The following is a 27,508-nucleotide window of genomic DNA, read 5'->3' as shown; positions in this document are numbered from 1 at the left end:
CGGACGACAGTGGTCAGCCCGCTGCTGGATGTTACCCGCCATTCTGTCAGTGGCCAACTAACTTTGAATGACAGAATCATAGAATATCTTGAGTTAGAAAGCACCCATAAAGATCATTGAGTCCAACTGCCTGTGGGACTTCTTAAAACTATACCAAATGACTAAAACCATTGTCCACATGCTCCTTCCAGCACGAAAACTGGATTTTATATTCCTGTGTCTTGTACTTCTTTCCCTTGGGAGACTAGAAACATGAACAGAAATAATCATCACCTAGCCCTAACAGAAAATACAGGAAGGCAAACACACTTGTTCATGAAACACTTTAAACAGAGCAAAGCCATTGTATCCCTTACAATTGCTTTTTAAGTTTACCAGCACTTTATTTCAATCCAGGTTTTGCCCCATCAGCATTAGTCATCTCCAATAAAAGACTTCTACTGATCAGCTTACATTCTGACAATCATTTTCCAAAATGTCCTAAGCAGGCAAAACCAACAGGAGACAAGTAGTAACAAAAAACTGTGAGAAAGGTGACCTGGCTTGCCATACCGCTCTGCCTTTCTAAGGTCTTAACTGGAGAAGCTGGAACCTGAAAACTCCTCACTGCAAGTGGAAGAACGCACTTAAAACTGTATTCTTCCTCTCAGCCGAGGCAGAGGTTTGCAAGCTGCCTCTGCATCAGGGAACGCAGATGGGATGTTTACTCCCACTGCCAAGCAGCAGTTTGTAATTAGCCCTGCCTGGAGTCTCATGAAATTAAGAGACAACCCACACTTGGTTTCAAACCCTGTTCCTCCTGTAAGGACCTACCTATCAATGCTGCTTCTCAAGTGTAGTTTCTCTGCTGAGCAAGAGAAAAGTAAAAGCTTTGCACAAAGTTCTGCTTAGAAAACAAAGCTCCTTCCTACCTAAGTATGACCCTAAACAAAAATACAACTTTAAATCAGTCAAAAAACAATGATAATTTTTTTTTACATCTGGAGAGTGTCTGCTTTCTGCACATCTGGAGCGTTCACTAATGTAATCTGATGGGAATAAAGTCAGCTGAGCCTCTGCTGCAACCAATAAAGATTTATTTCCTCTTCAAAAAGGTGCATTAGACTATCCTCATAAATATAATTTATTTTTTGTACAGTCAAACAAAAGCTCCTTCTCTGAAAAGTTACTTTATTTGCATCAATCTTGAAAATACAGCATGGAAAAAGCAGGCAATTACGTAGAATCACAGAATCATAGAATAGTTAGGGTTGGAAAGGACCTTAAGATCATCTAGTTTCAACCCCTCTGTCATGGGATTGAAACCTCACACTAAACCGTATCACCCAAGGCTTTGTCCAACCTGTCCTTGAACACCACCAGGGATGGAGCATTCACAGCTTCCCTGGGTAACCCATTCCAGTGCCTCACCACCCTTAAAGAACTTCCTCCTGTTTGAGTTTTAACCCGTTACCCCGTGTCCTATCACTACAGTCCTTAACGAAGAGTCCCTCCCCAGCATCCTTATAGGCCCAAATCCTTATGTAGCCTAATCTTTTTCTGATGTGACTGCTAGAAAATGGTTCTTAGACTAACTGTAATTTATTTTAATATTTGAATTACTAACTGTTCCTTCCTCCAAATAAATAATTGCAGTCACATGAGGGTTTTTTAAGAGAAAACAGTAAAACAAGCCATTTACTGTGGCAGAAAGAAAAAAAAAACCACATTTTTAAGTACAGTTTGGGGAATTTCACTTGTCTAAAAGTTTCTCATGCACTGGAAAACTTTGGTTGCCCTTTTGAGCTACAGAAAGTAGGAAAAAACAATGGGGCTTGAACATTTGCAATAAGTTGACTTTTCCTGGGAGGATTTAATATAGGAATGAAACAACAGAATGAATAGCTCTAAATCATCAGGAAGCATAAAGAACAGTCAACCATGAAACTAGAGAATTAGTATGATGGCAACAATCCTGCCAAATACTGAGCTGTTTTTCCAGAAATGAGAAGGGGTAAAAGAAAACTAAACAATTACAGAAGGACTAAGAACTCCTGTGAGTCCTTTAAATCAAGTAGTGAAGATGAAAGCAAGTATTTGGCATCTTAATCTCAACCTGCCCAGTGATGAGCTGTCTACCACAGTCTGTTTGTTTTCATACAGTTTGTAATTCTGCACATCCATAACCAATGTGACCACTTTTCCTCCAAGCAGTGGTTCAGATGCTTGATGGTTCTCTTCTGGTGACAACCCTCAGTGGTAAACCAATGTCAAATGGCAAGCCACAGGTTCCAGAGCGACTCTTTAAGCTTAAAAGAGCTTCCAAAGCACTAACAGCAGCTTGGGAAAAGCTGAAGTATTTTCTGTGCTTCAAGGGAAAGTTGTTTCTTGCAGATTGCATTCAATATATTCAATATACTCAAAACCCCACTGACCATTGTCCGGGGCAATCTTCAGTGGCTGACCCTACTGGCACAGGGGTTGGGACTGAAAGGTCTCCAGAGGTTTCCTCCAGCCTCAGTGCCCTGTGGTTATGTGACCGAATCTAGTCACTGGGCTAAATTCCTTGTGTTACAAAATTCATATAACTACAAATACAATAAATCACTCTGTCTCTCTGCAATTCTTTTTAAAGATAAGAACTGAAATGCACTGCTTTGTCTCATGGTATCTGTAAGGGGAAACATAAGCTACACTAACAAAAGCTGTAAGAACAACATTTGGGTGACAGGACAGCACCTGTTTCAAGAAATTACAAGATTAAGTTTTGGGGGCACTGGGATAGAAAATGGGAAGAGAGAAAAAGGGTTTTGCAAAATATAATAAAGTTGCTGAATCCAGATGGCAACAAATGAAAAGATACTGGACATACTCATTTTATTGTCACTCACTTCTTCTTCCTGTAACTGCAGAAGGGCCTGACCACACTTTGAGACTGCAAATGTCATATACTATACTTACTGCTGTTTCACCTAAGTACTTGGCCTTACCAAGCATAAATGCATTACTAAAATTAGTGAATGTTTCAATAAAGTACTTTCTGGAAAGAAAATACTAAGTTTCCTTTTGCGTAAATTCAGTGACTAAGGCACAATACAACTGGCAGACAGAAGCAGAGTCTTGTCTGCATTTATATGCACCATACCCTTGATGAAGGCTGCAGGTGTCTAGTTTATTGCCTATCTTTTTGTTATTTAAAGCCTGCATACTGGTCCTTACATCTGCAAGTGCTGAAATTTACACTCTAGATAACTGGTCTCAAGTTGTTGGTACTTTTCCTCATAGCAGCCCTAAACCACAAAGACATCAGTGTGCGTTAAACATGAAGTTATTTCATGTCAACATCACCCCTGGGGCCACTGTTGCCACTGCCTTCTCCTGCATCAACAGAGCACCTGCAGAAGGCAGCCCTGTCCTTCTGCTCCTGGGACAGGCAAGGAGGACCCCCTGCCCCTCTTCCCACATCTCAGGTGCCAGTGCAATTGCCAGTCTCCCAGGGAGGCTCCTGGAGCAGGCACAATGGGCCAAGACACTTCTGCTCTCCACCACTGCCTCTTGAGAAACCCATGCCAGGGTTGGACCAGGAGCTCTGAGGCATCCTCAAGAAACCCTGTTCTCAGATCTCACCCAGATCAAGCAGGCACTGTGCACCTGCTTTTTTATTCAGCCACTTCTGAAACTGTCTTAGGGTGAGAAATGTTAGTAGTTTGTTGGGTTTTTTTTTTTTATAAGCCTAAGAAACCCAAATCCTTTATGTAAATGTTTCTCACAATCTATAGTTTCAAAATTTAAGCTGCTCAACATATAAGATTTTAAGCTTCTACAAGGCTGACAAGCCTTGCAGCTGCTACTCACATAGCCTAAATTTCCAAAACCTGGTGCACTATTACCTCAAGGTTCACATTTACTCTTGTTATGAAAGGTCTCTTCCCTAACTATTTTATCAATCAGTCTTTACAGTATGGAAGTGTATTAACTTTGTCAACAGATTAGTTCACATTATACACTACAATGCAATGAGGTAGTGGAGTTTTACTGAAGACTTTGGTGCTGTTTATGCTTAAGTAAAAGAAACGAAAGGACAGGTTGGTTCTGTAAATAAGGACTTTATTTCTTGGAAGCTTACAGCTGTCTGTAAGGGACGAAAGATTCCTTTTTTAAGGATAAAAGATACACCTGTACAACCAAGTAAATACCAGCATCCCAGCCTCTCTAACACCTCTTTGAAACCCTCCCAGCATCAACTGGCACCATAGATAAGTAACTGTAGCAAGACTAACTCCAAAAACATTTGGATCAATAGACAAGCAGCAAGAATGCTACAGAAACATAGGCGTTTTGCAAAGTTTTACTACAATTGTAAACAGTAGTGTGGGTATTAGTGACTAGTCAAATCACATTGTACTTGAAAGGTTGAAGGCTACAAGAACCCTCTGTGAAAACACATTCAGGGTTCCCTAATTTAATTAGGACACCTCATGCACGTGAATATTTACCCTTACAATTCTTCATTTTGCATGCTAGTCTCAGTTGGCATGGGCTAGTTGCAGATTTTCATAAGGTCAATCAGTATGTCAGCACTTCTCTCTTCCAAAGTCAAGGAACCTTACTACTTCTTAAGGATTTCTGCACTTAGGTCTCCTAACAGCTTCAGCAGTTCTTGGCACCAACCTTTCCACAGTTGACTGACATCCATGAAACCTCTTGCTCTGAAGCATGTACTTCAAAACAGCGGGCACAACAACAAGCAGGCAAAACTACAGTTTGAGAACTGTGGAGCAATATACACACTCATGGCACTAAGACGGACATCAGAGGTGGGGTTGGGAAGGGGCATGTATTCAAGCCCCATTGAACACTCAGTGTTCTCACCTTCATGAACAGTTTCATGACCATTAAACCACAGCGGGATAACAACCCAAACTGCAGCCAGCACCATACACTGGAAAGACTAGAATGGTGGTTAATCAAGAGATTAGTCTCAAATTTAAGAAAACTGTTTTAGCCAAGCAGGCTGCAAACTCTTCAGTATTGTGTAATTTTATAAAACCACTGGTTCTCCTGAAAGTAAAACTGACAACACATAACTTAATACTATTTTATCACCAGAAGTTTATCTATACTTCTATTCAAATAACAACATTCACCTCCCTTTCTCCTGAAAACCTGTATGTGCATTTGTACAGTTCAGCACTCTGCCCAGGCTTGTGTGAAAAAAAAGAGTGTTTTCAGGGCAATTGTGTGATCTGAAGCCACGACTTCAAGAGTTGAGTGTTTTTTCTACTCATCCCAAGTCAGTAAAACACTTTACACAGCAATAATGTGTGTAAGATGATAGACTGGAGGCTTTCCTACTCACCAAATGGTCAGGAAACATCAGCATTTTGGTTTGTCTGTACCCGTATTTGCTCACACTCTGTGCCTCTGGCAGCCTCTTGGATTGGACAAGGAGGGACGGAAGAAAGAGCAGTCTCAGAGGGGGCTCGAACGAATAGGAAAGTGCAGCAGTGAGGCTCGGCTGCAGAAAGGCTAGGGAGGTCTGCACTAGATGAAAGATTCGGCACAAGATGAAGAAATGTCAGCACAAGGAAGAAGGAAGCTTTAGGAAACCAAGATTTGCGATCTGGTAAAGAGTGAAGTAAAAGCCCAAAACCTCAGCAGTTAGGAGCGGTAAATAATTCTCACTTTGATCAAGGAAAAAGAATTTCAATTATAATTTATTATGAACAAGTAAATGAAACATGGCCTTCCATTTAGAAATTCCTTCTTCAAAATAAAATTCAGTTGAGATATACAACTGCATTATGCACTAGGTGAAGACTACTCTTATTTTTTACAGCAGTACACCAAAACAATGGTTCTTAGTAAGCAGAATTGTTTTATGTCTGCTGATAGCTGTAAGCTGACAACTCACTTCATGGCCTGTTTCTTTTACCTTCCTCAACAGAAATCTTACCAGTTTATCGGTTTGTACACTAATAGCAAAATCCAAACAAAATCCATAATCTAGTCAGAAACATTAACTGAACAGTAAAATTGACTTTGCTTTTCTAGACTCTTCTTCATCACAGCTTCTTCAGCTATGGCCAAAATGATTTTTTCAGCCTTTTCAATCCGCATACTTAAAAGTAGCTACTACAGCTTTTACTGAAAGAAAGAGGAAGAATTTGGGTTTTACAATGACGGTTTCCTGTGGGGAAGGGGGTGGTAGAGGAAACCAGACCCAGTACAGTGGTTTGCAATGGTTCAACTCGTATTTTAATCCACTGCTCTCAGATCAAATCAGTTCTGGCAGTAATCAACTCACTGTGTAACAAAACCTATTGTTCTGCTCAAATTTCAAACACTGACATGTTTCAGTGGCACCAGTGACACTTTTCTTCCTACTTATATTTACTATTAAGTGATTAACTGAGACAGAGTGGTATTAAATAACAATTCAGTGAGCCAGCACTTTGCAGCTCACGGTCCACTGCCCCACACCAGTACTGGTTTGGAAATGTGCAGGCTAGCTTCAGCCACAGGATGTGCGATGTGACAGCAGCCTGCTTCTCCAGGCGATGTGGAACACTGCAAGAAAAGGCTTATTTTTGATACTTCAATTAACTTTGCATCATGTACACAAAATTAGCACCTAAAAAAAAATATTTCTGAAGGACAGCCATGCACCCAGAGATGCTGCATGCACCCAAGTCAATGTGACTAGTTTTAGTTACCCAAACAGGACAGATAAAAAACCTGAATAGATTAGCTGGAATTCAACTGACAGCCACATACGGCAAGCCAGAAATGTGGCACAGGTTTTGTCAGATGCCCATCCTTCATTATTGTTACTTGAGGAAGTAAATAAATCTTCCCTTCAGTACCAAAGCAATGTTCTTCGTAGTTCCAATGTGTTTAGGCACTCAGTAAAACATCTGGAATGAGTTCACAGTGAAATCATAAGCATTTCTAGTTCAAGTGCATCTTGTGAAAATACTTCTGCTAGATTTAGACAAAAACTTTTATCAAGAATTCTCCATGTCCACCCTAAGAAATAGTTTCACCACCTCCACTCTGATTCTTTATCACCTTCTAACACAAACTGGATTTTATATTCCAGGGTAATCACTTGCAGGCAGCTATTACACATACCAGACTTTAATCTGCAGTATAAATTTACTTGTTTTGCACACCACCACAGGAAAGCGTGGAGCGGATGGAAAAATTGTCCTCAGGTCAGATAAGAATTGCAAGCTGAAGGAAACTGTGCTTGGGTACAGGATTGGCAGTAGAGGCCAGGGACAAAGATGCAATGGCAACACACAAGGGAAGGGAGTAGAAAAAGCTGTGGGTGGGAAAGAGGAAGAAGGAGACAGAGTCAAATAGGTCTGGATGCAGAGAAGCTACCAGCTTGCTACAGGCACAATCACAGGTCTTCCCTGAGGTTTTGGGGGAAAAAAGTCAACATCTCTCCGTAGTTAGCAAAGTAAAGAGCTGGCCTTTACAGAGCCCAAAACACCAAAAAGGAAAGCTTGGAAGTTTTTGAGAGAAGGGGGAGGATATTGAAAATCAGATTGCAAACCTCACCAAGACAAGAAGGGGCAGATCTGATCTGCAGAGATGATGCCTGTATAACCATTTGCAACATTCAGGGAGGGAGAGGGCAGGGAATGGTGAAGAAACTACTGTATTAGGGATTCAGCTGCAAAATGCCTGGCATTCAGGATATACTAAGAATCATAGAGGCAGGCAGAGATTCCTGGCATCAAAGAGGGAATACAGACAGGCATGAACAGCTGAAGGTGAGGGAAGAAACAGTAGATTGAGGTAAAGATAGAAATACAGAAGAAGATAGCCTTATGCAAAAGCTTTCCACACAGGCTTCCCCAAACCCTTCCCCCGAACCTTACCCTGAAACTTCTTGTTTCTAAATTTAATAACAACTTGCGTGACTCCAGAGTGGTTTGTTTTGTCCAACAATAGCATCAGCTCTAATAAAAACTGTACGCTACCCAGCACATTTGCCCCACTTATTTTTAATTCACCACATCATGCTACTACTATCACTTCACAAAAATTCCATGTTTTCCTCCAAATCACAGGGAACAAACAAGTGTAACTCCGTTTTTTTCCAGATAGAAGAATCATAGAATAGTTAGGGTTGGAAAGGACCTTAAGATCATCTAGTTCCAACCCCCCTGCCATGGGCAGGGACACTCCACACTAAACCGTATCACCCAAGGCTTTGTCCAACCTGGCCTTGAACACCACCAGGGATGAAGAGCATTCACAAGTTCCTTGGGCAACCCATCCCAGTGCCTCACCACCCTTACAGTAAAGAACTTCTTCCTTATATCCAATCTAAACTTCCCCTGTTTAAGTTTTAACCCGTTACCCCTTGTCCTATCACTACAGTCCCTAATGAAGAGTCCCTCCCCAGCATCCTTATAAGCCTCCTTCAGATACTGGAAGACAGAAGATTTAGAAGGTAGTCTCTTTCTGGCAGTAACAAAACAAGTAATACTACCAATATTTCAAAGTATAACCAGACTTGCAGAATTTGCTGTCCTGGAAATATCACAATTTAACTAATTTTTCACTTACTTTTTCCTTCAGAGTATTGGACTTCTTCACAAACAGAAAAGATGGAAGCAATATTTTATGTGGTTAAGGAAAAAAAGCATATAAAGACAGTTTTATAAATAAAATAGGATTTTTACCAATGAAATCGATGGGTGTTTAATCAAAAAAGAACTTCTATTTCATGTAAAGATTAACTTGTATCCTGAGTCATAACATTTATCTGATGAAAGTACAACTGCTATCCTAAAAAAATAAAACAAGTTTGATTTTACCAAGATTAAAATTCTTTGGCTCAAAGCGAAATGTGCTTTGTGGATACTTTACACACATCAAGAAATCAGTAACATTTCTCATGAAAAATTCTGAAGAAATGAGATTCAACTGGAGTTTTGCAGGACTCAATCTATCAAGAAAATAGAGCAGAAATAACATCTGCAGTTAGTTACCAGCTGTCTCAGTCAAAAGCTTTTCCTTTCAGAAGTACAGTTAAAGATGCCATTTCTTACATGTTTATAGTATGTGCACTCATCACAGGTGACTGAAATACCTATGAAAGAAACCAACTGCAATTATTAAACATCCAACGATGCTGTGTTAGCAGACCTGACTTAAAATGTAAATGTTTTCCTCCAAAATGATCTTTTCCCCAAAATATGTTAGAATGATTCCTGCATTTGACATTTTAATCATGTATTTTAGAGGAACTGTTCTACATTTTTTAAAAAACAACCTGTTATATATATATAGAAAAATTATTGTAAACAGGCCTGATGCCACAAAGAACTAAGCTCTTGGACTGTCACAGGAATGTGCCTTACGACTTTTTGAAGCTCTTTGTAGAAAATCTTCTGGATCCTATTCTTCTGGGCTCCCCAGTCACATCAAATTCAGAGACTAAACCAGTTTAAAAGGAGTTTGTGATGAATATCGCTGCAGTAATTTTTATTCCCATGAAGTGAAAAATGTGCTTTCCTGCAGCAAGTAGCGAAATCTTTCCCAGACTAGAATTTACAAGCATACAAACAAAGCAAGACTTTTGGTGGTTGTTTTTTTTTTTTAATATGAAAACACAAACTAAAACTAGTTTTTATGATAGCAAGCAACCTTCCAAACACTATCTTTTGAAGCGTTGGTCCCAAGTCTGCAGAAACACTGACTCAGTGCTGTTTCTGACACAATGTATTTTTGCAAGGTGCACAGACACCTCCGTCAGCTGATAAAATACAGACAAATAGGCAAAGAGCAAGACACACAAGCTGTTAACACTGGTTCTCTCTATTGGGAATAACTCACAGCATCTAGGTAGCGGGGGGCTGATAACATGGCAGGATCCCTGTTGACCAAGGAAGGGCCTACTATGGTACCATCCTGGAGGGAGCATGCAGTGGGATTAACAGCAAGGCCAGGAATAATACCAGTAATGTCAGTATGGTAAATCTTGAGAAAAAATGCCTGGAAAGAATAGCAATTCTGCATGCCCCTGTCATAGACGCTGGGACTTGTGGATGCTGCTGAATGGAAAAGGAGTGTATGAATCAAACGGAAGGCCCTCCAGAGATGCAGCATTGCCAGTGTTCTGAGCACAGGGCAGAGCTGGAGCTCGGTTCAACCACTGCCTTTTCCTGCCCCAGCCTCTGTACCACTGTTCTGACCATAAATCTGAATTCACTGCACTGGGGGGATGTCTGCTGCTACTCTGGCAGCAGGTGCAGATAACCAAATTTGTTGGGTTGTCTGGGTAAGGTGGCCAGGCACCAGCTGGCCCCATCTACATCATGCCCTAACAGATACTGGTGCTCAGGGCACCTTACTGCCCTTGTGCAGCAGTGATGAATAAGTAGCTATTCCCAGAGTAACTGGGGAAAACACGTCTTCCTCTAGTTGAAGGGAGCCTCAGCTTGAGGCTACAAGACTGGTAGCCCCTACCTGTTGCCACCAATCCTACTACCCCTGCCCTCCTAGGGCTTTACTTTCTTGAGTAATGTAGACAGACATATGAGGCTGAGAAGCACTGGGCTTTTGGTACAGGCAATGTACTTTGTACAGGAGGGAACCAGCTACAGGACTCTTACTGACTCCAATAATGTTGCATGTACATAGATAGACCCAGTAGTTCTTCCATTAGCAACACAAACAATTTGCTGAAAAGGTACTGAACTGATGGTGATATTTAAAAAGAAATTAGCAACTGATTGCCAGAAAAACAAGGGGAGTGGGGCTCTCAAACACATTTACCTTACAATAGTCCTGTTTGGCCCATCCAGAAGGAAGTTCTCCATACTGGAGAATGGCAGTTAAAAACAGACATCAGAGATTTGAATGCTGCAGCTGCTGCATTAGCAACTGTAGTTCCACGCGTGCTGCAGCTCTTGCATGAGCCAGAAGCAAAAAAAATATACCTGTTACAGCTGATTAACATTATAAATGCTACAGCAGTAACATTATAAATGCTACAGCTGATGTTGCAAACTCTTTTCAATCCCTCTGGATGGAGAAGCAAGACTCCAATTGTGTTCACCTGGAATAGCATGCCATGTCCGGAACTGGCTATTGCAAGGGGTGGAAACAGCCCTACCATCTGCCATGGCATCATCCACAAAACTTTAAAGCAGCATCTCTCTAGAGAATTTTCCCACTGCAATGTTTGTTTATTTATTAATTAGCAGAAAAACTCTCAAAGCTGTACTAAGAAATGGGAAACAGGTAATCTTTATTTTTCCCAATTTGAATGATTGGCCCATGGGCAGCAAATCAACAATATGAAGACTCCTCTGGCTATAAAATGCCCCATCATATGATCAGTTATATGCTGAAAATAACCAGTTTGTTTACTAGTGGACCCTGTAAAATCACAGCAGCAAATGTGGCTCCAAGCAGCTTGGAGGCCCTCCACAGGGAAAGGTACCACCTGCAAAGGGACAAGAAGCTGCCATCAATTCACAGAAGTAACAGCCTTCAGAGTCACCTTGGAACATGCTCAGGAGCACTGCTGGCCCCACATATGCATATACTCAGACTCCTGAGTGATCACTAAAGCGGTGCAGAAATGGTTCAAAGATTGGAATCATGATAACCAGCAGCAGTGAGGAAAGCCACTTTCAGCAGAAGAAGAACAGAAAGTAATATAACAGCTACTCAGAGAAACATCTACTTGAACAGAGTGCTAATGCGTATCTGAAATTCAAAGGCAATCTGAGAAACATAACAATCAGGATGACCAGTTAGCTCAACTTGCCAGAATAGATTAAGGGTGTGAGCACAAAAGAGTTATTTTTAGTCAGGCAGGTCCACAGAACTGCTGCTTATGTACTGAGGCGGAGAACACAGTTTAGACTTGCCTCAGGAAGCCATAGCGCAAGCAACCAACCAAGCAGTATGAGATGCCACGGTGTGATCTGTGGAATAATATAACATACATGGAAAGTATGAACGATGAACCAGTGTGTCTGAAGAAGCGTGGCAAGTAAATTGTGTCCTTCTCTTCAGCAACACCAGCACGTGCTGTGTCCTCACAGTGGCAAAGCTAGAAATGCATTGCTAGGAACTTTTCTACTTGTACAGAAAATGTAGGCAGCACCCTAGATGGAACAAACGTATTTGTTGGTATGATGGAATGCAGCTTTGGCTAGACTCAGACAGCAGCAGTCATTTCAAAACCACAGCTGTCCAAGAATGAGGGGGAAATTGTGCAGCAGAGTGGGTGTATCATATGCCCTCTAAACCCCAGACACCTGGAAAGATACAACAGTACAATGGTTTACTTCAAACTGCACTCCAGGGAAAGGGAATCTCACCTCTACAGAGCTGGGGGGGGGGGGGGGCTAGTTGACATAGAAGTACAAACCCGTCATAGCAGCCCTGCAGAAAACCATTCACCACAAGTTCAGTTGGGTGGAAAAGTATGAGCCAGCCCTGGGAACACCAGAATTGAGAAAAAAGTTACTGTCTTCTTGCAGCAATCCCTAAAAATTTAAATTCCTAAAGAAGGAGTCCTTACCACATGAAGACCAGAAAATGCCTAGTAGGTGGCCTTTGGAAAAGTGATAATGAAATTAAATATGTGCTGCTACATATGATAAATACTCTTATTTCATCTTAGAAATTATGCTATGTGTTTTGGAGACACAAGATGTATATGTCCAAACAGTTTGTAGGCACACGCTGCTCAGGAATATACAGGACATGAACTAGGCAGGGTTTCAGCAGCAGAGGGTGCAGGATGCCCTGCCTGGGAAGAGGCCATGAACTTCCCAGTATTACTTACTGCCATGTCACATTGGCACTGATAAGAACAGTGTGCACCAAACCTTCAACTGATCAGAGGAGCACAGAATATTCTTGCTTGAACAGCAGCAAGAATAAGAAACAGCTTCAGCCAGCAGGTACAGGAAACACGAGTCTGAAAGACTTGCAGAAGGGCCATGGCAGGAAATGTGCTCTTGGCAGGAAAGGTTCCATGCCAACACGGTATGTTCCTGAGGAACTGCAGCTGAGCCATCTACATCAGGGAAAAGGCACCCTTGAGGACTGCAGCTGTGGGCTACTGACACTAGAGCCACACCCACACCAGAGCAGTGGCAGCCCTGAGGGACCATAAGCAACCCTCACTGGGGCAGGAACACTTAGAAGCAAAGAGCAGCAAAGGAAAATCAGGAGGAAGCAAGGAGGAGCAGCAGAAAGAAACCATGAGGTGTATAGCCTTCCTGCTCTGCCTGTCATATCACTGAAGGAGCAGGGGATGGGCTGAGCATAACCTGCAGCAAAAACCCGGATGGGCTGGGTAGGTGTGCTTGGCTTAAGCTAAAAGCAGGGAACGGGGAGGACCTTAGGGGTTTGATGGATCATTTTCTTTCTCTCAATGCCCAAATGCATCAGCAGAAGTTTAGGTTAACTGGCAGTAAACTAACTTAAGTAAAAGTTTCCTGAGTTGAGACTGTTTTGCTCATAATATTCTCTCAAATTTTATTAGACTTCAAAGAGTAGGTCTCCATGCTAGAGCATGGAAAACAGTTTGGCTAAAAGAAAGAGGCTTGCCCCTGGCAAGACGATCTTAACTGATCAAGATTGCTATTATTACTGCATTTCACTAACACAGCTGTCACCTGATGAAATACAAGTCGACTGCAGTGAGGTTCAAGACAGCAAGAGGTAAAGCAGAGTCCCTTCTCAAGTGCAGGCAACCCCACCACATGCACCAGAGTATCAGGAAAATACTGAAATTGGTCTTGGCTGGACAGCAGTAGGCTGAGTCATGCTTACCTCCTGCCAAGTTAAATCACTGTAACTAGGGAAAGTTTAGGGATTGCTGCAGTGATGTCATTTTGATGTAGCAGTACAGTGGCCATTTTATATAAATACCACCTCATTAAAAAAGAACAACAAACAACCTCTTAGCCGTTTCAAATTAGAGTACACAGAAAGATGCAGAAACGTGTTGCACCTTCCAAGTTCATGCTGACATGTATGCACACTAGCACTGCTACTAAAACTGTTCAACTGAAAGTAAGTTGTGCTGTGTTGGGGGGGGGGGGGGGGGGGGGGGGGGGGGGTGTTGGTGTGGGCTTGGGTTTTTTGTTGTTGTTGTTTTTTTGTTTGTTTTTAATCAGATCTAAACAACTCCAGAGCCCACAAAGCAGAGATCAGCCTCCAGCTGAAAAGCTCCATCTACCTGATTACACACATGCTCTTTTCACCATCTTTCATCCAACTAGTCATTTTTCTCAACACTGACTTGCCTCAGCAATAAGTCAGGGGCACAAGTGTTTTCTTCCTTTTGCTCATAGCCCTATAATTATAGTAGTCATACAAAGAAGAGACACCTACCTGTAACTTAACCTAGGCTACGGATCATACAACCTAGATACCTAGGCTTCTAGCACGTATTTTGCTTGCCTCCTGGTGCTCACTACCACAACTGTGTTTCAATCAGCAAACTCTACTCAATCCTTGCAAAGAATAAATAACATATTTTTCAGTCCAAACTAGACATCCTCAGTCAGAAGACAGCTTTTTATGCCTTTATCTTTCTCCAGTAGAAAGGGAGACTTTTGAGCCTTGTGTCTCCATGCAGCAGTTCTCTGCTGTTCATCTATGTGAATTCTTTTGTTTAGTTTTCCTTCTGCTGTGCTCTTCCTATTAATTGTACAGAAGATCTGTTGCCTAATTCTTTGTTGTTGTTGTATTTTGAAAACCAGATGCCTAAAATTAGATACTGGGCTATCCAGTGATTTCGCAGATGCAGGATGGCTGAACCTCACAGAAGCAGGCAGCTTCCTGCCCCCCCACTTCCCCCATCCCACTCCCACCTCATTTTCACTCTCCCATGCTCGACCCTGCCACTCCTTTGTGCTGGGTTCAACACTCAAAGACTGCAGATCAAACTCAATGCATCAGATTAGTCACTTGCTGATTTACCAAGCTGAATCATCCCAGTACCCGCCCCAGCGGGCACTGGACCAAAGCAGGAGAAAAATGGAAAGATCCCACTCCTCAGCAGGGGCAAGCTGTCAGACTGCCTGTAGAAACTGATGCTACAAAAACTTACATTCAACCTTCTTCTGGATGCAGCCCCAACAATATCTAAATTCCAGATCTGTCTTACTTGGAGAGCTCATACTTGGCAAATGAGACAACACTTTAATACCAGTTCTGAGGTTAAAACTGCAAGCTCTTTTTCTAAGCAAGCTCAAATAACAAAGTTCATCCTTGCTTAATAATACATTCAAATCCTGCTAGCAGCTTTCACATGCCTAAAAATGGATGATCTGATAATAAATTCTCAGTCCAGAGGCACACACTCATCTGCTCAATTTATGAAAGCGAGCAGTCCCAGTGAAACCAGTCACCTCCAAACTGTCACACAACAGCTGAGCTGCTTGTAAGGCAAGACCCTTAACTTTCCATAGCAGTTCTGCAAATTCAGACTACAGACACCCTGCCAACAGTGACATCAACATTCTCAAAAGTATGTCATGCAGGTTTTGCCTTTATTTTAATGTAAGCTTGCACCACGAGAAATGGGAAATTCCCCTGGAGAGCCCCACCCTCCCCAGGCTGACATTCTCAACAGTTCATGAATTCTTATGCATTTTGTGTAAGGATAAAGTGTCCAAACTAATTATAACCTACCTACTTAGCTTGTGTTATCAGCAGTCAATAGTATGCACATAAACTAAGCAATTTTTCAGAGCAATCTGTTAAAAATGTAGGATCATTTCCTCAGAATTCAAAACAAAAGCCCTGAAGGCAGTTTCTGGGCACTTCCCCTCCAGTGAAGCAGAAACCAGACAGACTCTATTCACCTCCAAACTTCTTGGCAGAAAGTTTAGGAAGACTACTTTTGAGTCACACCAGATAACTTCCACATCTTAAGAGCATCACACCAAAGATCTTGCTGTCCACGATTGTGAGGACTGCTTGCAGGGGAAAAGAATCACGTTTCCCACTTAAGCAGTAAGATGATATCTAAATGTCATCAGCCTGAATCATCTGTCAGATTTAAAGGTGGTTTCTGTAAAATTGTACTAGTTGTCCAAGAGCTCAGCTTTGCTAACCTACCAGTTTAGACTACAATAAGGCCACAGCATAAGAACTGAAGTCAAATGGGCTTGACGCCAAGCTGCTTATCCTGCATACATTCTCTACAGCTTCCAGTCAAAGTTAAGAGGATACTTAAGTGTTGCTTTTACAAAGCACTGGAAAGAAAATGCCTAGGCATAGTACTGAGCATTCATATTAACAAGGTAAAAAAAAGGTTTCTTAGAAATAAATCATATAAACAGGAAATAATTTGCATGGCATATTCCAGTTTAGGAATCTTCCTCCTGGAAAAAAAAATCGAACCCCAGGTACTGGGAACTTTGCTTCTTTTCTCCCCCACCGAAACTGTTTCCTTATACCAAATACTAACGTGTTATTTATTACATACCTACCATTTTTATCAGAGTTCAGAAAAATCATCTCTGACACATGCTGAAGCCATAAGCAGCTTATCAGAAAATATACTGGTGTGTTTTACCCTGCTGTTTTGCCATAGTATATTTAGTTTGTTTTTAAGGTCTATAGTGTGACGGCACTTTGTGGTGAGTAACTAACTGCCTGATGCGCTCGAACTGCTGTAACTCCTCTTTCTTTCCTAAAATGGAAGCCGAGCTCCAGCAGAGCTCCCGCCGCCCCGAGACCCCCCTTCAAGCCTCCTTCACGGACCCGCCGCACCCAACGACCGCAGTGGGACGAGTGTCACGTATTTACTGAAGAGACTCAAGACAGAGTTTCCAGTCCCGGAGTCAAACAGAAAACTCACGAATACTTTTCCAGTTAAGTTAACAGTGGCAAAAAGGCAAACCAAACACACAGAACAAAAAAAAAAAAGGCCGGAAGGAGAGCGGACCGTTTCCCTACCCCGGACAGACACGAGCAGCCAGCGCCTGGGGACCCGCCCGGCTCCATCCCGTGCTCCTCTCGTCCCCGGGGCCGCTCCGGCGATGCCGCTCTCCTCTGTGCCGAGCGACAGCGCTCGACCCATACCGCGGGAACAGAAGACAGGCCAGAAGCCCCCCCCCCCCCAGGACCGGAGAGGAAGGGGGGTCCGCAGCAAGACCGCTACCCTGCGCCCGCCCGTCCTCACCTTGGGCAGTGACCAAGACGCCGAGCAACGCCACCACCACCACGGGAAAAAGCCTCCAACGCTGCATGACTGCCTGCCTCACACACGCCGCCCGCTCCCTGACCGCTACAGCTGCTCCCGCTTGGCCGAAGGGCGGCACCGTAGCCGGTCGGGGCGCGCCGCGCGGTACACGCCCAGGCAGCCGCGCTGTCAGGGGAGGAGGAGCAGGGCGGTGGCCGCCTTTCCCTTCGGGGCTTCTCCTGGTTGGGGGGGTGCGAGCCGCTCCTGCCCGCCGCGGTGGCGGGACGGCGCTGCGGTGTGTGAGCCTGTCATCGGGGTGGTGGGGCGCCCGCAGCTCTCCTCGGGGGCGGGCGGTGGCTGGAGCCCTGTTCCGCAGCGGGCTGAGGCCGAGAGCCGGGTTTCACGTGCGGGACGGGTCGAGTCGTCCCGGCTCCGGCGGGCTGGAGCAGGAGCACGGCTTTGGGACGTGCGGGTGTGTGCTGCTCAGTACCGGCCGCTCCTGCCGACGGAGGGAAGCACGGGACCAAGGAGCCCCGAAAAGAACTGTTCGCCAGAAGAAATGAGCCTCCGGCCTTGAACACTGGCCACAGCTTTTAATAGTAGATGAGTGCTGCTACACCCTGCGCTCTCTTCACCCAGCACTCTCTTTTCCTGCTTTTCCTAAGGAAAAGCTACCCAACACTAAACATGCCAGGATGCCTAATAATATTGCCCGTAGCAAGCTTTGTTTTTTTTGTTTGATTGGACAGAAAGTAGCTAAAATAGCTTTAATATGTGCAAGCAATGCTGCACTGTGCGCACAACTGAAAGGTACAGATGAAACCTCTGAGCAGTTTAACTAATTTTGCTGGTGTGGGAAGGCAAATACTAAAGACCCTGTTTTCATAGAAGTCCTTTTCCAATGGCCATTTTGTGTCATGTATTGGATACTTTGGGTTGAGGGCCAGCTTGTCCCCTGGGTGGTGGTGTGTCACCTGGAAGTGATGCTGCTGTGGGTCAGAGTGTTGACACAGTTGTGTTGTGCTCTGCCTGGGGACGCACATGACAAAAACACCTCTCCTAAATCCTGATTTTCACTTAGTGAGTATGCACTGATGATTGACTGGATGGTAAGTAGTTCACTGGCACACAGAGTGTGACTGAATGTAACTGGTGGTGTGTGGGTGACTTGGATTCATTGGTTGTAAGCCTATACTTTCCTCTGAGGGGTCTATGCCTCTAGTTTGTAGGATTTGTAGGAAAAGTGGAAAGTCAAGGAGGCAGTGAATCACTGTCACCAGTTCATAAATTGATGGTAATACTTTCTTCTCTTTGACAGCACCTAATCACGTATTTTTCAAATTTAACAGGAGGCAATGAAGACTTTAACTGTAGTAACAGACTTAAACACACTTAATCTTAAAATTGTGTTGCATTTTAAAGTAAGGACAAAGTTTTCCATTAAAATATCTGAATTTTGCAGAAGAAGTACTGGAGTTAACATTACATTGTTGTTAGCTGCTTCCTTTTCTCTGGACTCCAACCCTATAAGGTAACACTGAATCTATACATATGCATTGGTTATGCCAGCAGTGTAGATCCAGTCATTACATTTAGGTGCACAAACACAGGACATTATTTATGTTGCTCAAGGGATATCCTTTAACAGAGTGTTTGTTTATAGCGATTGTTAGTCATCATCTAAGAAGTTGCTGTCTTGACAGAACAAGAATTGGTACTCCTCAGAGTACTGCATGCTTCTCTGTTACAAGTACATCATACCAAAACACTTTTTTGGTCTTTGCTTTCCTCAGGATTGCAGAAGTAACAGAAAAAGCCTAGCTATCTCACTGAAATTGCCACTCCAGATCAGGGCCCTGTAGCTTCTTGTTTCCAGAATTAGTCTTTGTCAAAGTTACCATCTTCAGATGAGATAAAAGCAACTTCCTGTTAGAACAGAAGTGAGATGACTGCTTTGCACTGGAGCTAGTGGTTTTTCCACTTAGTTCAATCCTTGAGGCAGGGGTACAGTTTGATGGCACTAACCACTTCATAGCTAATACATTTTTCAGATTTATGAATATCAGGGTATTTTTTTTTCATTCTTACTAATCTGATCTGAATGTTTCACTGACATCTTGTGAAAATGAGTTTCATAATTTGTGGTTACCAGCTCCTCTACATGTGAAACTTTGATCAGAAAAACACCCAGGCTTTGTCCTTACACATGTAAAGCCAACTCATCTGTAAAAATAAAAATAATTTAGTAACAATGCTGGTCATCTGATTGTGTGAGTAATCCGAGGCCCACTTCTTCTGGTAGCATCTGTCTTTGACCCACTCAGCCTGAAATGATTCCGCTGCTAGGTCTTTCACTCTGTGTCCTGCCCATAGCCTCTACTAGGAAGCTTCTGCAAACAGCTTGAGCATTCTGATCTGAATCATAGCTGACCTGAAAATGCCTTAGAAGGAGAGAAGGTTACCTTAAGACTTATTCCTAATGAACAGGATCTTTAAAAGACATGCACAGTCTGTGGTTTGGTCAGATAAAAAATAAGACATCTACAGCAGCACAATGAAGGCTGGAAGTTGTAAACCCAGATTAAAGTGTTCAAAGTTGAATAAACTCAGTGATGTGAACAGCTAAAGAGCTGTCTTTGGAGCTGTCTGTGACATATGAAGGTAAATGCTCTTTTTTCTCAGTTTCTTCCAATTCATCTTGTGAAGTAAAATCGTTGTAGCTCTTTTCTGGCCTCAAAATAATTTTTTGCCCCTTTTACCAATGAACTCCCAGTCTTGTCAGAAACAGCACAGATCTCCAGATCTTCAAAGAAGCAAAGGGAAGACAAATAGATTTTTATTTGCTAAAAGCAAAGTCTTCATGGGGCAGTTAAAACCCTACTGCTTGTCTCCTGAGAACACGTTTTGAAAGAAGGCGGCCACAGCCACTGCAGTGGATGGTGAAGCAGATGGGTGAAGACAGCACTAGGGAAAAAAGGAGGTGTGCAATATTGGCAGTGGTGAAAAGCTATTATTTGATGTGCACACACATTTGATTACTGTTAAAAAGTTGGTATAAGTACAAAAATAACCCTAGAGATTACACTGACTTTTTTGCTTTTCATATCCACCAGAATTTGGCAATACTCTACAATGACTCTTTTTATTTCAGGTGTAAATGTTTCTGACACCAGGAATACTTATGTGTAAGCAGCATAGTTGGGTGTGTTGGTGTTTTAGTTGTGGCCTCATCTATCAGCATGTATGGGAAGGCTCTTTGCCAGAAGCATCTCTTATTTTTTTTTAATCAACTGGAAATCAAACTGAAGGGCAGGGTTTCAGTGCTGGTTTCTGCTCTGGCATCTACTGAAGCATGTATTCCGACCTTTGTTTCTTCTTTCTGTGGGGACATAAAGGTTCACATATGTTTTTCATTTTTAAGTAAAAGTCAGACACATGAAACCGTATGTTCTCCCAGTGTTTTCATACTTGAGCTGTGGGAAGGTGAAGGGGCTAGTTCCACCAACAAAGTTTCCTGTCTATAAGCATAGTATTTTAGCAGCAAAATGAAGTTTTAGGGGCACTAACAAACTGATATGGTATAGTCAGTCAGTGCATTTGTGAATTTTTTTTTTATAAAGGGTGAAATATAAAACTTGTATTATAAACATAATTAACCCCCATTTGATCCTTGGGTAAGGATTATACAAACTGCATCAGATTTGTTTGGGATTTTTTGTTTGTTTAAAAGCATCATTATTATTTCCTGTTTTAAGTGTATGTTCAAAATGAGCCACAGATGCTGCAGAATCTGCTGGGTAATGTCTGCTGGCTCCCATGTTGTGTACTGTTTTGTGATGCTCTCTGATTTGCAGGACAGAAGACGCATTAAGACGTTGTAGCCTAAGGGTTTCTTCCTAGGGAAACAAATTACATTCCTCTACAACCAGCCTGTTCAATAGCAAAGATCATTTCAGAAAGGAGTTTCTGCAGAAGATGTGTAGATCCCAAACAGCCTCTGCAAAGGCCAGTTACGTGATCTTAGTCATCCTCGTCTTTCCCTGCAGTAAATGCCTTCTCTGTTGGTACTTACTCCCTTCCAGTAGCAGCAATACTGCAGTATGTGTATGTGACTTAAAGCACTATCTTAGATAGTAAGGCACCAAGGTCTGTAGCAACTGAGAGCCCATCTCCTTTAAAGTTCATTCCATTTCTACTACTGTAGAGATTCCTCCTATTACAACTATCAGCTAGATACTGTTTCCTTTTCAGATTCCCTCCACATAGTTTTATATTTTTATTCTTTTCTATCTTCCAATAACATCTGTACATACTTTAACTACACTTCCTGTAGACTATCCAAAGACCTTTCTATGTCCAAAGTCTATTATGGTTTTCATAACAGCTAATAAAGAGAAATACGATTTTATAGATCATTTTTTTTGGTGTGATAATCAACATTTGAAGAGACATTAGGTGAACAGTTCTTTAAAAAGTAGCTTTATTTTGTATATCTTGGATGCCACTCAAAGTTTAGTTTCATAATAGAACACGCAACTTCTTGATTAATGACATAACTTATTTCTCTTACAAGTTGTTGGTGGTTCTTTGTCATTATTGCAGTTTATCAGAAAAAGAGGGATATTTTATTTCCTGTGTAACCTTTTTTAAGCAAATACAGCCCGCAGCAGCAATGCTTAACATGTTCTTCCTCAGTAATGGAGACTCAGCTATGCTTTTATGCATACATCAGTAGAATACAAGGCTGTCAAACAGATTTGCGGTAGTGACACACAGGCTATTTAAATGGATTAATCTTAATATACATAATTTTAGATACTCATTGCTAGTTCTCTTCTGAATATGTTCTCTTAACTAATACGTAGATCTTGAGGAACTAACTTTCATGGAATTTTCTAAGCAACCTCTTCTCTACTATTCTCCCTTTCTCTTAGGAGTCAAATTCATTTTCTTCTGGAATAGCACACACCAGTAGAATTGGAGCAAGTATCCTTTTATTAGGATCAGGTGTTAAATAGCTAGCTGCCCATCATCTAAGATATTGAATTAATTAAACATAACCAGCGATTTTCTTAAGATGTTTTAGTAGTTCCTCTGAAAGATATAGCAATGTCAATGTAAGCAAGACTTTAAGAGGTCTTCTTTGTTAGAATTAATTCTGTGGTATTTTTAGGCAAAGCATACCAAATGTGCTGCTTTTTAAAACATGATTATTTTGTATTTTTATGGTTCCTTTTCTGTTGAACAAGTTTGTTTTGTTTTTTACAGTTACTGCAGTGTGTTCACATTTCTGTTATTTATTGTTAAGTATTTATATTCACTTTCTTTAATTAAAAATCTATTTTAATTCCTGTTTCAGAAGACTACAGTATCTTCACTGAATTCTAGTAAGTTGAGGTTTTTGCTGTCTAGAGAGCTGTTTGTAACAGTATGTCTTCATAATAGTATTTCCTAGAAATGGCTAGTCTAGTACAAATGCTGAAGCCTGTCTGGTTGTAGCAGTATACATTATAGACCTCCACATAGGTTTATCAATTACAGTGAAAAGTGCTTTTTTAAACAATAAAGGCTTGTAAGGTATGCTATAGTATAGATGTAGCCAAAGAAAGTAAAATAAGTCTTCTGCTGATAGGAGCTCTTGATTCCTCTAGTGATGTTTCAATTTTACTAACTGTATAAATCTCTCTTTGTAATTTAACTGCTGAGATTCAGGTTTCATGGTTACATATTTTTTGAAACCTGTTTTTCCTATATCCACATTTTTCCATGAAACTTTGACTGTTTTAAGTCTGTTTTACTGTAAATATTTGACTTACTGAAAAGAAAATCTGCAATACCTTTCCTTTGTTTCTGGCAAAGTGATATTTTCAGTAATGAAATGTTTGTTCCTTTTGAAAAACCTGTGATGTCCAATTCTGTTTATTTTTTTCTTCTAATAAAAAAATAATTACATTTTAAGATGATAACTTAGTGCTGATTTTGTATGTTATATTCCCTGATGATATTAAATTCTGTTTGTCTCTGCTCTTCAGAGGTGTATTGGTAAGGAACGGTGAGGAAATCCTGTATGCTCTCTACGTTTCTGCAGAGTTCATGCAGAAGAAATCAAACTCCCTTTCTTCCACCTCTGGGATCGCCACACTCAAATGGCTGCATGGTATAAATGCCTTTATTGATACAGTCTGAACACACAGATTGATTTACAGGGATACCCAGCCGTGGTGCCCAGCGTGTGGCAGGGACATAGGCAGGGACATCCCCTCCAGCCTCCTGGGCACAGGCACTGCCTCAAGGCCAGCACCCCAAAAGCCTTTCTCCAAGGGATGGAGGACAAAGGGGCAGCAGCAGGGCTGCAGTGGGCAGGGCTGCGGGAGCCCCATCAACCCTGTGTCATAGTGCCAGCACCCGCCAACGCAGCATCACAATGCTCTGGGGCAGTGTAAGGCAGCATCCTCCCTTGTTCCACTGCCAGAGTGCCTGGCACTGCCACCAGGACAGGGCTAGCAGCCTGAAGGCACCCAAGAGGAATTCCTTGAGGCACTGATCAAATTACTTGGAGGGGCTGAGGAGGGAAGACTGCCTGAAGCTGCACAGAGCTGCTGGAGGTTCTCTGCTGCTCCAGCTCCTGGAGGAGCCACACTCCCAGCTCACTGGATGAATGGAAATCCTGCCTTAGTCTTTGAGGAGATCGTCGTCCTCATCTTCTGGGGAGATAGCGGGCGGTAGCCATTAGAAACAGGATCCACAGATGACCCAGTGCTTTGGAGCTCCCACTGCCAGGCACAGGAAAGGTTGTTGCTGCCAGGGTTCATCAGGCCAGTGGCATTTTGCTGCTGTTGGAAGCCGCTAAGATGGCTCCAGGTGGAGGCAGAAAAGGCAGTGCCAGTGTTCCCTTAGAGCCATGACCAGGAGCAGGTCTTGCTCACTTGCTCAGGGAGTAGCCGATCGCCAGCACTGGGGTCAGGAAGGAATTTTCCCCTGGGGCAGATTGGTACCCGTCCCCGGGTTTTTTCTGCCTTCCTCTGAGCACTGAACATGACCACTTGTCAGGGCTCCTCAGTTCATTCTGGCTTGGGTGTCACCTGGTGCTCATGCTCCACGAAGGTGGCCGCTCATGTCCTGCAGCTGGGGGTGGGAAGGGCTTTTTTCTCCCCAGGGTAGACCAGCAAGTGTCCCCAGAGTTTTTTGCCTTCCTCTGCAGCTGAGCACAGCCCCTTCATGGGGCTCCTTTGGGTCATGGTGTCCCAAAGGCAGTGGCTCGTGCTCCACGTAGGTGGCCCTCGCGCCCCACATCCGGGGGGAGGCAGCCTTCTGCACTCCCAGGGTGGCCCGAGCGTGGCCCCAGGACCTGCTGCTGTCCTCTGTAGCATAGAGTACCACCCCTTGTCAGGTCTTGACCGGCCCATTCTGGCTGGGTTCTTGCGCTGCTCTGCCACCACCAGAGCACCTCTCTGAAAGATTTAGAAAATGAAAATATAATCTAAACTAAATGAGACTAGAATTAACTAAAATGATCTGAACTAAATAAAATAACTTTATAAATAAACAAAATACTCTTTCCACCTGTAAACCTGTGTCCTTGAAAGTGGTTTTGGTGCTGAAAACCCCTTGGCATTTCAGGTAAATAACGGTCTCATCATTATGCAACTCATTGTGAATGCAGGGAATGGAATGGTACAAAACAGCTATGATACATTATGCCTGTAGTTCTGCATGACAAGCTCTGATGTAGATCTAAGGGGCCATCTGCAGTGCAGGTCCCAAGGGAGGCCAGTCCCAGGCACTGAAGCCTATGAACACCCTCTGAACCCTGACAGAAGTAGACCTGCACTCCTCATATACTCTCCTTTAGACACGTCTGGGGTACCACTAGAGAGAGAGCACTCGGCCAGATGGACTCCTGATGGAGCGTTGTTGTTCTCAGGCTCTTGTGCTCTGTTACATTTCTCCAAAAGAAACAACTCAGGCATTTTTAGAAATCAGTATTTGGGGGAGGGGTGGGGTTGGGAGTGGGGGAACTCACAAGGAAATGAGCAGGTATTGCCCACATAAAATAGATCTGCAACCATTTATTTTAGGAGCACAACGTGCTTCTGGCTGAAGTCTTGGTCTTTGAGCCTCACTGACATCAGAGATGTTGTATTTTGCTATGCTGTGGAAACCCAAATAAACTGTATGAACACAGAAGAGTTTCAAAAACCTGGTTTTTGCAAAACTGTTCAGATGCTCAAGTGATCCAAAGACAATCGACATCTCTCACCCCCATCAGAAGGCACAGGATTTCTTTCCACAAAGTGACAGCGCCAGTGCCTGTGATGGGACATGATACCCAATCAATCCCTTCCACTAGTACTGGGCTAGGAAGAAATGTCGTCCAGTATTTCCTCAGCATGTACTGTTAGGGAAAGAAGGGAGTAGGGAGAAAAAAAATGGAAGTTGGAAGAGACCTACACTGATGATCAAGTCCAGCTGCTCGACCACTTTAGGGCTATCCAAAAGTTAAAGCTTGCTATTAAAGGCATTGTCCAAATGCCTCTGAAACACTGATGGGCATAGGGCATTTGTCACCTCTCTAGGAAGCCTGTTCCAGCTTTTGGTCACCCTCTAAGTAAAGGAATGCTTCCTCATTGTTTTAGAATGTGGCTCAAATAAATTGACGAGAGCCAGACCAATGAATCGAATCGGTTTATTGAGTGACAGCAAGCAGAACAGCGCTGGGTGGCGGGGGAGTCTCCGCTCCGCCAACAGCACGCACCCCACTTCCCCAAAGTCACTGGTTTTATGCTCTTCATCCGATATACGTGTCACCTCCTGGCGTCCTCTGCGTCTGTATGACCTGTAGATAAGGGGTCTCATTCTGCCTCCCGGTGGGTGTGGGGAGAAAGGCTCCCTATCTCCTTCGGGGTTTCATTCTGTCTCCCGGTGGGTGTGGGGAGGAAGGCTCCTTATCGCCTTCCCCATACATCGTTTACTTTAACGGATGCCCGTGGTCTACAAGCAAAATGTCAAAGCATCGTGATTTTCCAGTAACTCTTAAGCAAGCAAGTAACTCCTAAGCAAGCAACTCCTAAGCAAGCAAGATTTGATTAACAAACAGGAATTTACTCATTACACTCATGGCTACTCTAAACTGCCCCTGGTGAAGCTCTGAACCATTCGCACATGTCCTGTCATAGGATCCCAGTTAGAAGAGATCAGTACCTCCCTCTCCATTTCCCCTTCTTGGGTCCTTGGGGAGAGCAATGAGGTCACTCCTCAGCCTCCTTATCTCCAAACTAAAGAAACCCAGTGCTCTCAGGCACTCCTCACAGGACATGCCTTCCAGCCCTGTCACCTGCTTTGTTGCCCTCCTGGATGCATTCAAGGCCCTTCAAATTCTTCTTAAATGGTGGGGCCTAGAACTGCACCCAGTACTCAAGGTGAGCCTGCACCAGCGCAGATTACAGCAGGACAATCACCTCTTACTCCTTTTTTTGTTGGTTCTTTTCTTCTGTTACTAGCTCCCAGCTTCCTGGATTACTGCCCTCCTCCTTTTCTGTATGCGCTATGATGGACGCTTGCGACCCCTGCACGGTTTGGGCCTGGAGCAAGCATCCCAGCTCCCTCTCAGCTCCCCTGACACCTTTCAGCTACTGACAGCGTCCCGCACCTCAGCCCTTGCTGCAGGAGGACCCTCACAAGGGCGCACCGAGTGCAGCGCTGTCCACTGTGCACCCGCCCCTCACCAGACCAGTGCAGGCTCCCTCTCGCCCGCTACCCGCTCGCGCAGCCGGCGCCAACTGCCGCGCCACGCTCTGTTCCCGCCCTGGCTGGGGCGGGCTTTCCCCGCTCAGGGCGGGGCCGTCCCTCCTGGCTCCGCCCCCTGTGAGTCCCTGCCCGCCTCAGCGGAGCAGCTGGCTGCTGGGTAAGGTCTGGCGGGGCCTGGAGGCTCCCTCGGTGGCTCTCGCCGCTCAGAACGGAGGCTCCTGGACGTGGGGTTTCCCCTCGCTCCGGTGCTGAAGGCTCCTCTATGGAGCTGCTCACCTCGGCAAACCTGCATGAATTTTAAGACTACCAGGATTTAAGAGTTTCTGTGTTTATCGTATTAGCTGACCCCAAGTTATGTGCTGTGTGGAAGGCTCAGGATAGAAACCACAGGGAAGAAAGCTAAAGTTTAATGAGAGAGAATTGTTCTTGTATGTTTTGTTGTCTTTTGTATCTCCAGCTCTGTTACGTAGCACAGATTATGTGTCTGATCAGGTTCATAAACACAGTGAGGGTCTAGCTGGGTTTTTGGAAGAGGTGGGCAGATCTGACAAACAGTGCAAGAATTTATCAGCCATTTGTGAAGGCATTTTG

At 43.4% G+C, this 27,508-nt stretch overlaps 1 protein-coding gene across 1 annotated transcript in view; it reads right to left on the bottom strand.

Annotated features, from left to right (window-relative positions):
* Positions 1 to 26,026, bottom strand: part of CD99 (CD99 molecule (Xg blood group)) — a 39,082-nt gene extending 13,056 nt beyond the window's left edge. The window contains exons 1-2 of the mRNA XM_057411965.1: positions 25,926 to 26,026; positions 17,171 to 17,550 (exon numbers count right to left, since the gene is read on the bottom strand). Coding sequence (XP_057267948.1) covers positions 17,171 to 17,550; positions 25,926 to 26,026 — 481 coding nt within the window. The remainder of the gene's footprint in view (positions 1 to 17,170; positions 17,551 to 25,925) is intronic.
* Positions 26,027 to 27,508: the final 1,482 nt, after the last annotated feature.

The sequence above is a fragment of the Pezoporus wallicus genome, unplaced genomic scaffold, assembly GCF_028554395.1.
Source record: "Pezoporus wallicus isolate ANWC-B61680 ecotype Strahan unplaced genomic scaffold, APGP_CSIRO_Pwel_v1 contig_2372, whole genome shotgun sequence".
In the NCBI taxonomy this organism is placed as follows: domain Eukaryota; kingdom Metazoa; phylum Chordata; class Aves; order Psittaciformes; family Psittacidae; genus Pezoporus; species Pezoporus wallicus.
This window is presented reverse-complemented; position numbering and strand designations above follow the sequence as displayed.